The sequence below is a fragment of the Mobula birostris genome, chromosome 1, assembly GCF_030028105.1.
Source record: "Mobula birostris isolate sMobBir1 chromosome 1, sMobBir1.hap1, whole genome shotgun sequence".
In the NCBI taxonomy this organism is placed as follows: Eukaryota; Metazoa; Chordata; class Chondrichthyes; order Myliobatiformes; family Myliobatidae; genus Mobula; species Mobula birostris.
Genome location: NC_092370.1, coordinates 28,365,956 through 28,382,057, shown reverse-complemented (window position 1 = coordinate 28,382,057; position 16,102 = coordinate 28,365,956). Strand labels below are relative to the sequence as shown.

Genomic DNA, 16,102 nt, shown 5'->3' with positions numbered 1-16,102 from the left:
CCAAGCTGTCTCTAGACCTTGTGTTAGAAGCTGAGGTTAGGTTTAGCAGGTCTTCAATAGCATCATTATCACAAAGTTCAATGTTATTGTCATCAACCTAAAGCTTAGTTTGAGATAAATGCAGTGAATAGAGGAGACGGTCAGATACTGTAGTGAACAGTTCAAGTAAATCCCAAAATGTAACGGTAAGTAGGGATAGCTACAAAACATTGACATCATCCAGACAAGGCAGTCCATGAAAGAATACCACCATCCACCATCCTAAACATACCTTATTCGGGCTCAATTATATCATCAATGCAAATGGTTTCCACCAAAAGACTCCAGAAGGTGCATGAGAACATAGAAATTTTAGGTGCACCTTCATGTGACATAATTAGAAACCAGTATTGTCCGTTTGTAATTGCTCAGCTGAAATCAAATGGTAAGAAGAAATCCTGCCATTGCTGATTAACTGGACTCAGAAAACTCACACTCATTCCTCAACCAGACTTTATTTACTTGTGCACAAGGAAAAAAGCATGGCCCCTGACACCACACTCGTCTGAAGTCTAAACAGAGAAATTATGTTATACAAAATTGACTTGCAGTTACGGATAACAGCATGTATGTTCATTTTCTTTATTTACAAGACCGATTGCCATTCGCAGCGCAGGTGTTAAAAGTCATTATAAACTACAAGCTAACAAATAATGATAGTCTAAAGTTGGTAAAGTAATCGTCCTTTAGTTGGTGTGAGTGCTCCTTGCATTCTTATCTCGTCTCAGTAAGCCAGAATGGCTCCAGTTCCCCATTGTGCAAAGGGAAGCTATGCTCTTCAAAGGCCTTTCTTGCCTTGGCTATCTGCAGTCTGTCCTTGACTGGACATTATGTTAACCCTGGCCTTGCCACAACCTCCACAACCATTTCAGTGTGACTGAGCTTGCTCTGTAAATTTAGTTTAACTGACTCCTACAGTGCAACCAAAGAAAGGATTAAAAACTATGAAACCCACTAGAGACAGAGTGCTGCCTCTCTGAGCTGTGCTATGAAAGGAACTATTGCAGCCTAGGTTCTTCAGCTTTACCGCATGACAAGAAGCTTTACAAAAATATCATTTCCAGTGATCTTTACCAGATCATACAGTAGGGCCCAATAAAGAACTTTTATACCTTTCTTTATGCTCAATACTTTCACAGAAATACTGAACAACAGACAGCATTAAGCACGAATATTACAAGCATTCTGATTTGGAACAGAGATGCTTTGATATAGATGTAATACCTGTATATTTGCTGAGATGTATTCCTAAATATACGAGCTTTTAAATTCATAGGATATAGATTTCCATTATCATAATGTTTTATAATATGTTTAAATTCTAAAATGTTTATGATAATGAGATGGAATACAGAATGCACTCTCTCGGGCCAACACTCCCAATATTGGAATCTAATTACATTCAACCAGTTCCAATAGGAAAGCTACATTATTTGCATGCCCAAGCCAGACATTTGAAGTGGACCTTCTGCTCTGAGCCCTGTCCTGTCAATATTACCACTTGGACAGAAGAAATGACTCAAACTTTGTTAAGAGACTCTAATATTCACACTAATGTGTAGTTAACTCTGGACCACCCTGCTCAAAACGGAGAAGCATGCAATGGGATACTGATAACTTCGAATCCATTCCTTCAGAGCACTGAAAAGCCCAGTGTAAGCAATGGAAGGAGCACCAAACTACTCAAATAACTCATTCACTCTCCTGACTTGGCTGTGGCAGCACCAGCAGATTACACACTGGCCTCATAATTCATCTCAGAACTCACAAGAGTGGAATCAAGTCATCTTCAATCCTAAGGGAAGCAGCTAAAATTATGCTGCTGTTCAATAATCTCAGAGCACTGAATGGAATATTTTATTGCTATATACTTGATAACAATAATATCACTTTAGTAGACATTATGGTTATTACAAGCCAGAAGAAGATGACTACAGATACAAGCAAATTTAGAGAAGGATGAGTTGTTCTCCGATCTTGGCAACCCAACCATCACACCGCCCAAGTCACATATTTTCCAAATTAAGTTTAGAGTTAGTAATACAAATCTCAGAAGTAATAATGGCCATAGTGACTAAATTTGATTATCAAGTTATGTGACATTTCTATGTTCTATGTTGTTCCATAATTTATTATTCTCTTAATCTTTGCAAATGTATTTGCTAGTGCTGCTGCATACTGTATATACAGACATAAATATAAATACACACACACATATATATATATAATTACATCACATAGTTGCACGAATAACGGAATGTTTATTCCTTACAATAGAACTTCATCTGATAATCCATTATCAATCCGAAGAACAGGTTACGCATGGTTAAATTATTATTTATCAACAATAACAGATGCACATCCTTTAGCCACAAAGATTAATGATGGATTGGGTATGTGTATTTAATTTAGGTTGGTATAAAGCTGTTACTTATAAGAAAGGTTGTATTAAGGATCTCACAGTGCAGTAAATGAACTCTTCTTCCATGCCTGCTTTTCCCACTTCATTCTCAGTTTATGTTTTCTTCAAAATCCTCATGCTTGGAAAGAACCAAAGGAGCCAGGAGAGTCCAGATGTAAAGGGAGCTACAAACCCATATGGAAGCAAACTTCATCCAAACTGCAATCCAACTGCTTGAAATGCTCTTGAAATCAGGTCTATGACTGGACGTAGAATATAAGAAAGTTATTACAGATTACCTTAGACTTTCTGGAAGTTGATCCAATAAATGGCTTTATCATTTATAAATGAAACTAAAGTGAGTTTTTCTGGAAAAGTTAAACTTCTTTATAAACTACTGCCATGAAAGTACGCTGCACAATAATTGGATGCAAACACATAACATGTACAGCATGGTAGCATAATGGTTAGCACAGGACTCTACAGTACCAGCGACCCGAGATCTGTTCCCACTGCTGTCTATAAGGAGTTTATACATTCTCCCCGTGACTGCATGTGTTTTCTCCAGGTGCTTCATTTTCCTCCCACAGGTCAAAGACGTAGCAGTTGGTAGGTTAATTGGTCATTGTAAATTGTCCCATGATTACTCCAGGATTAAGACCATAAGACCATCAGACACAGGAGCAGAATTAGGCCATTCAACCCATCGAGTCTGCTCCACCATTCCATCATGGCTGATCCCAGATCCCACTCAACCCCATACACCTGCCTTCTCGCCATATCCTTTGATGCCCTGACCTATCAGGAAACGATCAACTGCCTTAAATATACCCATGGACTCAGACTCCACTGCAGTCTGTGGCAGAGCACTCCACAGATTCACTACCCCCTGGTTAAAAAAATTCCTCCTTACCTCTGTTCTAAATGGTAGCTCCTCCATTTTGAGGCTGTTCCCTCTAGGTCTGGATATCCCCACCACAAGAAACATCCTCTCCACATTCACCCCATCTGGTAGGTTTCAATGAGATCCCTCCCGCCCCACCGCATTATTCTAAATTCCAGTGAGTACCGGCCCAAAGCTGCCAAATGATCCTTATGTTTTTTTTAACACTTTACTTTCAAAATTTAAAAAAAAACCACGAAATCAATAAGAACATACCAGCTCAGACATGTGTAAAACTGAAATAAGCAAAAAAAAGGGGACATAACATTAAAGGGATGCATATTGTACAAAGTGCTCAAAAATACTAAACATTAAATCTCAAATGAGGGCCGTGAGAAATCAGCTGGGGGGAAATTGTCCATCTGCCCCCAGCTTCGTCCTCATACGTTAACGTCTTCATTCCTGGAATCATCCTCATGAACCTTCTCTGGATTCCCTCCAATGACAACACAGCCTTTCTGAGATATGGGGCCCAAAACTGTTGACAATATTCCAAGTGACTAGTGTCTGATAAAGGCTCAGCATTATCTCCTTGCTTTTATATTCTATTCCCCTTGAAATAAATGCCTTCTTTAACACAAACTCAACCGGTATATTAATCTTCTGGGAGTTTTGCATGTGGACTCCTAAGTCCCTCTGTACCCCTGATGTTTGAACCTTCTTCCTATTTAGATAATAGTCCGTACAATTGTTCCTTTCACCAAAATGCATTATCATACATTTCCCAACATCTGCCATTTTTTTGCCCATTTTCCAATTTGTCTAAGTCTTGCTGCAATTGCATTGCTTCCTCAGCACTACCAACCCCTCCACCTATCTACGTTACATCTGCAGACTTTGCCACAAAGCCACCAATTCCATTATCTAAATCACTGACAAACAATATGAAACGTAGCGATCCCAATAGTGACCCCTGAGGAACACCACTAGTCACTGGCAGCCAACCAGAAAAAGTCCCTTTTATTCCCACTTACTGCCTCCTGCCTGTCAGCCATTCCTCTATCCATGCCAGTATCTTTCCAGTAACACCATTTTATCTTGATTTTATCTTATCAAACGCCTTCTGAAAATCCAAGTAAATGATATCCACTACCTCTCCTTTGTTCACCCTTCTTGTTACTCACTCAAAGAACTCTAGCAGATTTTCCCGTCATAGAAACCATGCTGACTTTGACTTATTTTATCATTAGTCTCCAAGTTTCCCGAAACCTCATCCATAATAATAGAGTCCAACACTTTCCCAACCACTGGGGTTAGGCTAACTGGCCTATAATTTCCTTTCATTTGCCTTCCTCCCTTCTTAAAGAGTGGAGTGACATTTGCAATCTTCCAGTCCTCTGGAACCATACCAGAATCAAGTGATTCTTGAAAGATCGTGAACGGTGCATCCGTTATCTCTTCAGCAACCTCTCTCAGGATTCTGGGAAGTAGTCCATCTGGTCCAGGTGACTTAACCACCTTAAGACCTTTGAGTTTGCCTTGCATTTTTTCCTTTGTAATAGCAATGGCAATCACTCCTGCTCCATGACACTCAAAGACGTCTAGCACACTGCTAGTGTCTTCTTCAGTGAAGACAGATGCAAAGTACCCATTAAGTTCATCTGCCATTACTTTGTCCCCCATTCCTACCTCACTAGCATCATTTTCTAGTGGTCCAATATCAACTCTCACATCCCTTTTACTCTATATATAACTGAAAAAACTTTTGGTATCCTGCTTATATTCTTGGCTAGTCTGCCCTCATATTTCATCTTTTCCCTTCTTATAGCTTTTTCAGTTGCCTTTTCTTAGATTTTAAAAGCTTCCTAATCATCCAACTTCCCACTCATTTTTGCTGCATTATATGCCCTTTCCTTGGCTTTTATGCAGTCATTAACTTCCTTTGTCAGCCACAGTTGCCTACCCCTGCCATTTGAGAACTTCTTCCTCTGTGAGACATATCTATCCTGGACCTCCGAACTATTCCCAGAATAGTCGTGCCAACAGTTCATCCACCTTATTCCCAATGCAACACGCATTTAAATACAGCACCTTCAGTCCTGTATTCTTCACCCTTTTAAATTTTGCCTCTGTGGTACAATTTAACTCTTTACTCTGTCTGCATTTGTACCCAATTATTGGCTTGTCCTTCCTTACATTCATGTTACATGTAAACCTGCTGGCTCATCCTCAGCTCTGTCATACTGGCTCCCATCCCCCGCCATATTATTAAATCGGGGGTTGCTGAGCGCTGTAGCTTGAAGGGCCAGAAGGACATACTCCGCACTGTATTTCAATAAATAAATAAATAAACAAATAAATAATGTGATTGATATTCCAACCAAACCATTGATTGCTTTAGATTAGGGTTCAAAGAAAGTAAACTGGAATTTTGGTTGATTGTTTTAGATTAGGGTTAAAAGAGAGTAAACTGGAATTTTGGCCTAGCATATTGGCTTGGAATTTCCTAAGAGGAGTGAAACACTCACATTTAATTGACACTGGAATCTTGAATTCCCAACAAAAACTTCCAGCTCAGACCTGATCAATGAGACTTCACAGAATACAGGGCCTTAAAATGGTAAATATTTGAACACTTGGAACCTATATGTTTAATGTTAAGAATATGCCTTATAAGTAGAGCTTTTTTCTTACCTATGCCAGTTAGTTAGTGTCATCATAACATACATAGATGCCAGGAAAAGAATGAAGTGGAAAAATGAATAACTGTAATGAACTCCTTCCTTTTCATTGTCCTGAAATCGATGTACTTCCTCACAGCCCTCCTGGATTGATACACTTTCCAAAGATCCAGCATCTATATTATTGATGGAGTGGCCATGCCTCTGTGTGCAGCTCGACTTCCTAATGCTGACAAAACACAATATCAATAGATTTAGTCAAGAAATCAATAGTGCTCAGTTTTAATAAGCTGTGATTGTAAAGGGCTTAGGAACTTAGAAGACTGCAGCTCTGGAAAGGAACTGGATGAATGAACTGTTTAAGTCCGCCTAACCAGCCCTATACCCCTAATCTACATGCTAGTATCTCTCTGGTCTTCCTTTAATCTTTTCCCACAATCTTACTTACTTACTTACAACCTGTTGCTCATAGGTGCTACCACATATGCATTTTTCCTTTTCTATCTGTGTTTGAGTGTACAGTTTGTAAGAAAATCAAATATATATTTATCTCTTCTTTCCATAAGCTTAAATACTGAAATAAAAACTCCATTGAATCTTATCTCTTGAAAGAGAAACAATATCAGCTTTTTCAATCTTACCTTGGTATCACTGTGGTCATGTTTTGGCCAGAAATGTACACAGACAGTAGTCAAGGTATCTACATTCAATAGTTATGTCACCTTCTTTTTATACTATTCGAGGGTGTGCAGCCTAGTCAAAAATCTAAGTTCTGCGCTCACCTGATGCTAGTTGAATTAACAATGTGAAATGGACTGCTATTGTCCTTTTGTTTCTATCTGTACCTCGAACTTTCAGATCAGAGGGACCTAGTTCCCGTGAGTTGCTTTCCATTTTAAATGTTGTGCTTTATAGAAGCCAGGATGATCAGAGTGTGTCCTCTCCAACAAAAATGGTTAGCAATGAATGAACATTGGTCTACATTTTCTGCAAGACCAAAGTGGGGCAAGACTCTCTGACGAGGCTGATCACTACTTTTGGCCTCAACTGAGGAAGGTGAAGGAACTGCAGAAGTGCTTAAGGGTAGAGCTGCTCACAGATACACACACACACACACACACACACACACACACACACCAGGAGACAACGGATCCACACAAGAATAATTTTAAAAGACTAATGGATTGCTCTTATTGAAAATACCATTGGAGATCACAGGATCCAACTTCAGATGCAGCTGGTGAGAGTGCACTGGGAAAAGTAAGTTCAGATTTTGGCACTCTCTCCCAGGAAGAACAATGCACCTGATTGGCACAAGGGCTAAAAGTGGCAAATTGTAAGAACATGTTGCAGAGACTGTTGTGGCTCTGAATAGGGCTGAGAATGTTGGTAAGTTCTAAATACTAGGGGGACAGTAGAGCTCCGAAAACCTCACAATAAGACTGCATCCTTTATTCTAGTCCATCATCAATGAGGGGAGAGGAAAAGTGACCCTTGTTCCATCTATAAAATATATTGACCAATAAGTAAGTGCATGTCTTAGCATCTTATTTACAGATCAGTAAACCACATAGATTTATAGTCATAGATTAATAACGATTAACAACCTGAACGTAATATTGAGTATTAGACCATTGTGAGGTAAGAAAGCACATCTTTATAGCATAGCTTTGTAATCGTCAGAAAACTTCCCTGTAAAATGTTGTGGAGATCAGGTCAGAATTGACACTTATACACAAATCAACTATGATTTTCATTAACTGCAAAACAAACTTGAAAAATGTTCCACATTTCCTATATCTTCCTGATATACTTACAAACGTAGTCTACTCTTCAAAATACTGGTTACATTGTGACTTTTGTCGAAAATAATGCTGAAGGCCAGTGTTGTATTACGTTGGTAATAAAATACCAAAGCAAATAGTACTCATGATTACCTCAAATATAAGATGCAAATAAGAAATAAGACTAATCCGACAATGCATTGGATATCCCATTTTAATCCTCTGTCTAAGGCATTAGTTGTGATTGCAGTGTTGTTATTTAAGTCAGAGCTGGGAATTGTCTGTTCAAAGAAGCTCATTATGATGGGATTGCATTTATCATCTGAAAACAAAGCACAACCAAAGGTTACACTTATTCTGAAGGAAAGTTCATTTTTTAATCAACAAAAATATCTTATGTCCGTTAATAATTCCTTGATTAATGTTTTTTATCCATAAGTACCTTTTGGTAAAGTATTCATTATCATGCAAAAGTTAGTTTCAAGCCCAAGGCCAAAGAAGCCAGAGAGTATTTACAATGTATTTCATTACAAATAATAGCTAACAGATTTTTTTTGCAGTAATTAAAATGATGATGGCTATTCATTTGGACTTTAATTCTGACAAATCAAGAGTCTCTATTGAGAGAAAGCAATTTCCTTTTGATAAGCAAACAGAAATTCAAGTGCTTTCCTTAACTTACTGTGAGAAAGATCAGAATTTTGAGATAATTCTGATAAAAATAAAATAGATTTATTTTTCCAGTCTGCCAGATAATCTTTCACTTTCAGTTACAATACATAAAGTTCAAAAGGTATCCAATTGCCACTTGTCAAGCCAATACACATTTGCAGTAAGCAGAGAATCCAACCCTGACACACTTAGTAAGTACCTACATACTGTATATGTGTTGCAATTAGGTTATTTTTAGTTATTAAAATCTAGCAAAACTTGGCAACAGTTCGACAGCTTATGTACAGAAGCTACTGCAAATCAGCAGAGAAGGTCTACAATGGTCATATTTATCTCAGCCAACTGAAATCTTAATCAAAAGATACAGTTGATTAATTAGCTCTCATTATTAGATATTTTTACTAGAAAAAGAAACTGGTCATTTGAAAGAATACTTCAGAATATTGTTTCTTACTTTTTTAAAAAATATATTATAAATATGGATTATATGGTACTGTGCAAAAATCTTAGTTACATATATAGTACTGTGGCAATTTTATGTATTGCACTGTACTGCTGCAAAAAAAAAAAAACAAATTTCATGACATGTGAGCGATGATAGACCTGGTCCTGATATGGGTCTCTGTGTGGACTGAGAGTGGGAAGGGGGCAGGGAGAGGGGCATCATGGTTGGAAAAAGGGGACCGAGTGGGGAGCACCAGAGAGACATCAATAAACCAATTGTTTGGAATCAAGTGACCGTGCCTGGTGTCTCAGGGCTAGGTGTGTCTGCACCTGTACTACCCCCCACCCCTGGCACTCCTTCCCTGCCATCTTGCTGCACTCTACCCTCACCATTCCTGACATTCCTTGCTCCTGCCAGATTTACAAACTCCGCTCCACTTTGACAAATACAGTGGTATGCAAAAGTCCTAGGCACCCTAGTTTTTTATATATATAGTGCCTAAAATGTTTAAGATGTTTGTACAGTACTGTATTATTAATCATTTGTTTGTAATTTGTTTAAGTCAGGCTCACGTTTCTGAGATCGTCAACTACTTTCTAAGCTGATGTAAACCACATAAAGACAAGAACACTTGCTGTGTTGACTGAATCAACTATCAGCAGAAAGGCCAATTTTGAAAAACAAAGAATTGTAGATTAAGCTTCTTCAAGCTGAAGCACAACTTTGTCCCTTTGGAAGAAAGTGGAGGAGCACCAGATAGAGGTGATGGGGAGCCAAGGTGGTAAGATGAAGGAGGGAAATTTTTATAATTTTTACGCTTTTGATAATGCTGTTTACAACACCTTTTATAATACTTGCTGGTATTCATGCATTTATGCATATTTTATTCTATCTCTCTCCTTTAACCTGTAACATTATTTATGTGGGGTGTATGGGGTGTCAGGGAGGGGTAGCACCTCTGGTGGGTAACATGTCGCGTCCTTTTCAAGGCGGTTAGTCCACCTTTGGTCCCCACCTGGCACTCAGCTCTCACCTGTGGCTCCTCGTAGCTGTTTGCATGCGACAGCGGCCACACCCTGGGCAACGGCTTCGACAAGCCAGCTAAACCAGGTGAGGGTAGCCGACGGGTCTCAAACCCTCGGTGAGATAGGGAGTTGTCTATCCCAGCACGTGAAGACAGACTCCGGCGGATTGAGCGGACGAGACCAATGGAAGGTCCAACAGTCAAGAAGGCGGTCTCTGCAAGCGTCGTGGAACGTGGTAGAGCAGGACAAGACACAGAAGACGTCCTAGTCATCCACTGCGCCCACATCTCCAGCCGTCTCGACTCTGCCTTGCCACTGGACCCAGATGGGAATTGGGAAGAGAGAGTGAGGCTGACGCTGCGCAACTCTCCCTCACTTAAATCCAAGTCACGCGCTAGTCTCGACACCATCAATAATGGCGTCGAGGTCCTCATCGACGTCGACAATGGACGAACAACATTTTAATGTAATTCTTATCACTGTTAAATGTTGCTGTTTTTTTAGTTGCATGATGTGCCCAGATCAACATGCCACAGCAAATTCCTAATTTAAACAATGTAAATGTATATGGTGAATAAAGTTGATCCATAATACATATTTGAATGAAAGTTTGCAAAGAATGCTGCAGTTCTTTCTATTACAAATTTTTCAACTTCTGTACCTCCAGCACAAGCAGATCCCAAGTTCACATGCCTTCCAGAACCTTAAGTCCAGCTTTAATACCTCGGTGAACCTTTGCTCGAGCACATTGGATATGGAACAAAACAGTCCTCTACTTTCTGTTTTTTTTTCATGTATACATTCAACTTGCCAGATAGTGAGTGCAGAAATAGGGACAAAGTTGTGCTTCAGCTTAAAGAAGCTTAACCTACAATTCTTTATTGTTAGAAAATGGCCATTCTGCTGATAGTTGATTCAATCAACACAACAAATGTTCTTGGCTTTATGTGGTTTACGTCAACTTAGAAAGTAGTTGAGGAGCCTTCTGTCTTCTCCCTATCAGATTCCCTCTTCTCCAGACCTTTACTTCACCAACTCCCCTCTCCCAGTTTCACCCATCACCTACTACCTTGTACTTCTTCCTCCCCTCCTCTCACCTTCTTACTCTGACTTCTCACCTCTTTTTTCCAGACCTGATGAAGGGTCTCGGCCTGAAATGTCGACTGTTTACTCTTTTCCATAGATGGTGCCTGGCTTTCTGGGCTCTTCCAGCATTTTGTGTGTGGTACTATTGTAAAAAGTGGTTTAAAGTGTCGCCAGTGCAATGAAGTGACGCGGGTAATAGATGGAAGTGTGGAGGAGCTAACTAGAATGGTTGATCAGATTAACTGCTTGGGAACCTATATTCTAAGCAGTTACTTTATATGGGATTCCATTCCAGATTTAATTTATTTCATTCTCTCCCTTTAAACTTACTAGGTTTTGTTTCCCATCATTTATTTAAGTTCCCCTGGTTCAGTTAAACATTTATTATACCACCGTGTAAGATCTAAAAAAAAGTGAATTAGAAGTAGACCGGGATATTAATAACATTGCTGAAGCATAAGCATCCACCATTTAAATTGAATAATAAAATAACTTGCCAAATTACTTGCTGTGACTGCATCCTAGCTCTTTGTGAGGCAGACACTGGAACACTCAGATCCCTCTGCAAATCCAGCTTCTGCAACCACTTACCATTGCACTTCTCTCTCTTTACTTTTCCTGCCAACATGGATAATTCCACATTGTGTTGTTCTCCATTTCCTAGATCTCTGTCCATTCACGGGACCTATCTATATGCCTTTTGCATTCTCAAGTCCCCTTTCCAAATTATTTTCCGACCATATTTTCATCAATAAATTTAGCATGCATCCCTTCAGTACTTTCATCCACAACATTTTGCACTTTCATCCAAAGTACATCTCGGAGTTTTGATATTTTTTCTAAGTTCATGAGCATACCTTTTCCCTCACTTTTTTTGAGAAGTACAAAAAAATACTTATTTTGAAAAGAAGCTAATAAAATAGTTACTCATAATTAAATGCTATATTGATCAATACACTTTTGACTGATGATGGCTTAGTCGTTGATGACTAACTGGGTATATTCAAAAAAGCTGATTGAACAATTAAAACTATTTCATCACATTGGAATGTGTTTCAGAAAAGCACCTTTCTGAATGTCTACAGTGCTGGCAGCAGGATCTAATTTAACTGTCATGGTTGTTAACTTAAGCAATATTCTTTGGCTTAATTTACTGAATAGATGCAAATAATGATGTGATTATTTTACCCAGTCAGTGCAATTTTGGATAAGCTGGTTAAGAATTTTGCAACACAATCTAAAAACTATAATTTCCTTTCAACCAGGTAATTGTTCCCGGCAGGCACAACTGCAACATAATTGCTGGATTTGCCGACCCACATTTTTTCCAGTGACTATGACTATAAAATGTGATTGGTTTCCCAGAAATCAATTTGCTATTCTATATTGCACACCATCCAATGTGCATCAATGTTTTTTTTTAAATTTTAAATTATATTAACAATGCTTTATTCTTTTTTTCATTAAGAAAGAGAAGTAAATATTACAAAGCAAAGAAGATCAGGAGGAGGATTCATACAGAAGACATTATTTTCTTGGCATGAATGACTAAATTAAGCTATCAAAATGAGCCTTGCAGCAAAAAATCAGGAGGATATGATCACCTTTAGAGAAAATAAGCTACTTACCTGGCTCATTTGTCATTGCTGACCAGGTAAGGTACATAATATACAGAGAGATGATGGAGGGCTGAAGGCCAGTACACATCTGGAATTCCTACAATTGAATAAAATTCAGTGAAGACCATTATTATTTTAACTTTCAGGATATGACAATAAGTCAAATGACATTCTTTCAAATGGTATTGATCACAATCTTTGCTACTCAATGCAGTCTTGTGCAATCTCTGAGTAAAAGTTACCAAGCAAATTAACATGTAACTGTTCTTATATTAACACCAAAGCATTTTAAGATATTGTTTTAAACTGACTCTTGAAATTCCCCATGTAATTTAAAAGCTCTGAAAATCACTTGGCATTACGAACAAATCTAAACTATAGAAGTTGAACTAAAGGAGATCTGTGGTTGCAGCTCAATGCAACAGAGAATCGACTTCTCTAACTTCCGCTAATGCCCCACCTCCCCCTCGTACCCCATCCATTATTTATTTTTATGCACACATTCCTTCTCTCACTCTCCTTTTTCTCCCTCTGTCCCTCTGAATATACCCCTTGCCCATCCTCTGGGTCCCCCCCCCACCTGTCTTTCTCCCTGGGCCTCCTGTCCCATGATCCTCTCATATCCCCTTTGCCAATCACCTGTCCAGCTCTTGGCTCCATCCCTCCCTCTCCTGTCTTCTCCTATCATTTTGGATCTCCCCCCTCCCCCTCCCAAATCTCTTACTAGCTCTTCCTTCAGTTAGTCCTGACGAAGGGTCTCGGCCCGAAACGTCGACTGTACCTCTTCTGAGAGATGCTGCCTGGCCTGCTGCGTTCACCAGCAACTTTGATGTGTGTTGCTTGAATTTCCAGCATCTGCAGAATTCCTGTTGTTTGAGAATCTACTTAGCTACAATTGATATGAATGACATTCTTGAGAAGTCAATAAATAAACACCTCTTTTCACCACTTCCCTGCCCATTTTCTATTTAAGTTGCTGTGAATATCTTTGTCTTCCACCCTTTTCGTCCATGTACTATGTAAGAGGATTCCAGGTCTTTCACATCATACTGTCTTCATTGTAGTCCCTGACTCTTTCTCTCACGCATCTTGTTATCTGTAGCTGTGCAACTGGTTGGGTACAATTATTCTACCAATCCCATAAGTGTGAGACAACTGTGTAGAAGTATACAAAATTACGAGAGGCACATATATGGTAGAAAGTCATAGAACACCACCGCACAGAACCAGGCCCTTTGGTCCATCTATTCTGTGCTAAACCATTTAAACTCCCTAATCTCATCCACCTGCTCCCAGACCATAGCTCTCCATACCCCTCCTTTCCATATACCTATCCAAACTTCTCTTCAATTTTGAAATCAAAGTCGTATCCACCACTTCCGCTAACAGGTCATTCCATACTCTCACCACCATCTGAATGAAGATGTTCCCATCATGTTCCCCACCAACATTTCAACTTTCACCCTTAACCCATGACTTCTAGTTGTAGTTACACCCAACCTCAGTGGGAAAATCCTGTTTGCATTTACCCTAATTATACCCCCTCATAAATTCATCAAATTTCCCCTCAGTCTTCTGCATTCCAGGGAATAAAGACCTAACCTAGTTAATCTTTCCTTATAACTCAGATCCTCCATTCAGGGTCTGTTTTCCAAAGGTGGAAATATCAAATCCTAGAGCCCATTGCGGGGATACAAGCAGAGCATTTCTAACCTTTTGTCACAGGATTTCATTTCAGGTACTAATCTTTCTCTAAACATCTTCTAACATATTTCTCCTGACAAAAAAAAGTACACCAATTGAAGTTTAATCAAAGGCCATTTACAATTGAAACATAACATCTTTGCTTTGGTGTTCAAACCCCTAGCAATAAATTCTGTGAGCCTTTCCTACTTGCAGTACCTGCATGCTAGATTTCTTTGAATTATGCACTAGTTTTTTTGTGAGAGAGGCAGGTTTGGGGGTCAATGTTTTTGTTGCATTTTATGTGTGAAGGGGGGGGGATTTGGTGGAGAGATTGATGGTTTTCTTGCCTTTCTTTTTTTTTTGCAGAGGGGGTGGTTTGATGTTCCTCTTTGAATGACTTCCACGTTTTTTTCTTTATTTCGTGGCTCTCTGGAGAAGACGAATCTCAGAGTTGTATACTGCATACATTCTTTAATAATAAATGAACCTTTGAACCTCTTTAACACATCCAAACCATCTTAATATCCATTCTCTGTGATCTCTCACCATGTAGATAAAATGCTTCTGTTTCATTCTTTTTCTGAACAATTTCATGTTTTCCCAAATCAAACTAAAGGAGAGAGGATGTGAACAGCTATAGTCAGCAAGAAGCAATGTTTTGAAAATGGGAGAGAAAATACACAGAAGGGAATGTACACACCTGGACAGAGGGACTGGCGTGTTGGATCAAGGCACAAAGAAAGATAGGGCTGGGTCTGAGAACATTTGGTAGGTTTCTGCTCTGGATCACTCTAACAGAATGGGGGAGGACGTGGGCTGAAAGTGCTCCTATCTAGCAAGCAAATAAGCTTGAAGGTACAAGAATGAGTTAGGAAGGTCATGAATTAGGCAAGTGGTCTTCGAGGTAAATGGATCAGACATGCCAGGCTGGGCTGACAACAAGATTGGAAGAGGTTAGAGGAAGCTGAAAATTTATGGGATGCTACAAACCATCACCAGATTGGTTTCAGTCCCAACCGCTCACCCGAACGGTCTATCACTGCCAGTTATTTGTTTCATTGGTGTCAGGATATCCAATTCTTTCAGGCTGTCCTGAAAAGTGAACTAAGGTGTGTGGGGTGGAAGTGAAGGTGGAGCTGTGGGCAGAGTCTGGTAAAATGGTCAATCTCTATTTACATTTAGTAAGAAGTAAGCCTTTTTACGTTTTTAGATTGTGGTATTTTCATCCTGAAAACCCTGAAAGGCTCTGAGGGTAGATTTGACCAATAACAGCATTACCCAAACCTATTCCAACTTTAGGATTTAATGATCAGGTCTGCCACTTTAGCACCAGGGCAGATAAAAGTGCACTAAGTGAAGGCAAATGAGCAGCCATGATGATGAATACTGCATTCATTTTAGTCCATATAGAAGGAATTATCAGAGAAAAAAAAATCACACACACAGGATACGGTTTTAATAGTTTCCATTAAAAGTTTTGTAATATTTAATATTAGATTGCAAACTTACTTCAATGAGTGTATCTGTAAAATGCTGTCCGAGGAAGTGGTGACGACTGATGTAATAACAGCATTTAGGGGGCAGCTAGGCAGGCACATGAGTGGTCACGGTAGAGAAGCTCATGTCCCTAATACAGGCAAGGGGATAGTTACGATGCTCAGGGTGAAGATAATGGGCCAAAGAGCCAAAAGTTGTAGAGCCCTAGAACTCTGAGTTAATTTTTTCACCTTATTGGATCTTACATGATTCTAACATGCCTGCATATCAGAATTTGCATGGAC

At 39.3% G+C, this 16,102-nt stretch overlaps 1 protein-coding gene across 1 annotated transcript in view; it reads right to left on the bottom strand.

The window, feature by feature from the left end:
• Nucleotides 1-485: 485 nt before the first annotated feature.
• The window catches only part of LOC140195227 (serine incorporator 1-like), a 93,016-nt gene continuing 77,399 nt past the window's right edge, over nucleotides 486-16,102 (bottom strand). The window contains exons 7-10 of the mRNA XM_072253233.1: nucleotides 12,645-12,732; nucleotides 7,942-8,110; nucleotides 6,018-6,233; nucleotides 486-2,703 (exon numbers count right to left, since the gene is read on the bottom strand). Coding sequence (XP_072109334.1) covers nucleotides 2,550-2,703; nucleotides 6,018-6,233; nucleotides 7,942-8,110; nucleotides 12,645-12,732 — 627 coding nt within the window. The 3' untranslated portion in view covers nucleotides 486-2,549. The remainder of the gene's footprint in view (nucleotides 2,704-6,017; nucleotides 6,234-7,941; nucleotides 8,111-12,644; nucleotides 12,733-16,102) is intronic.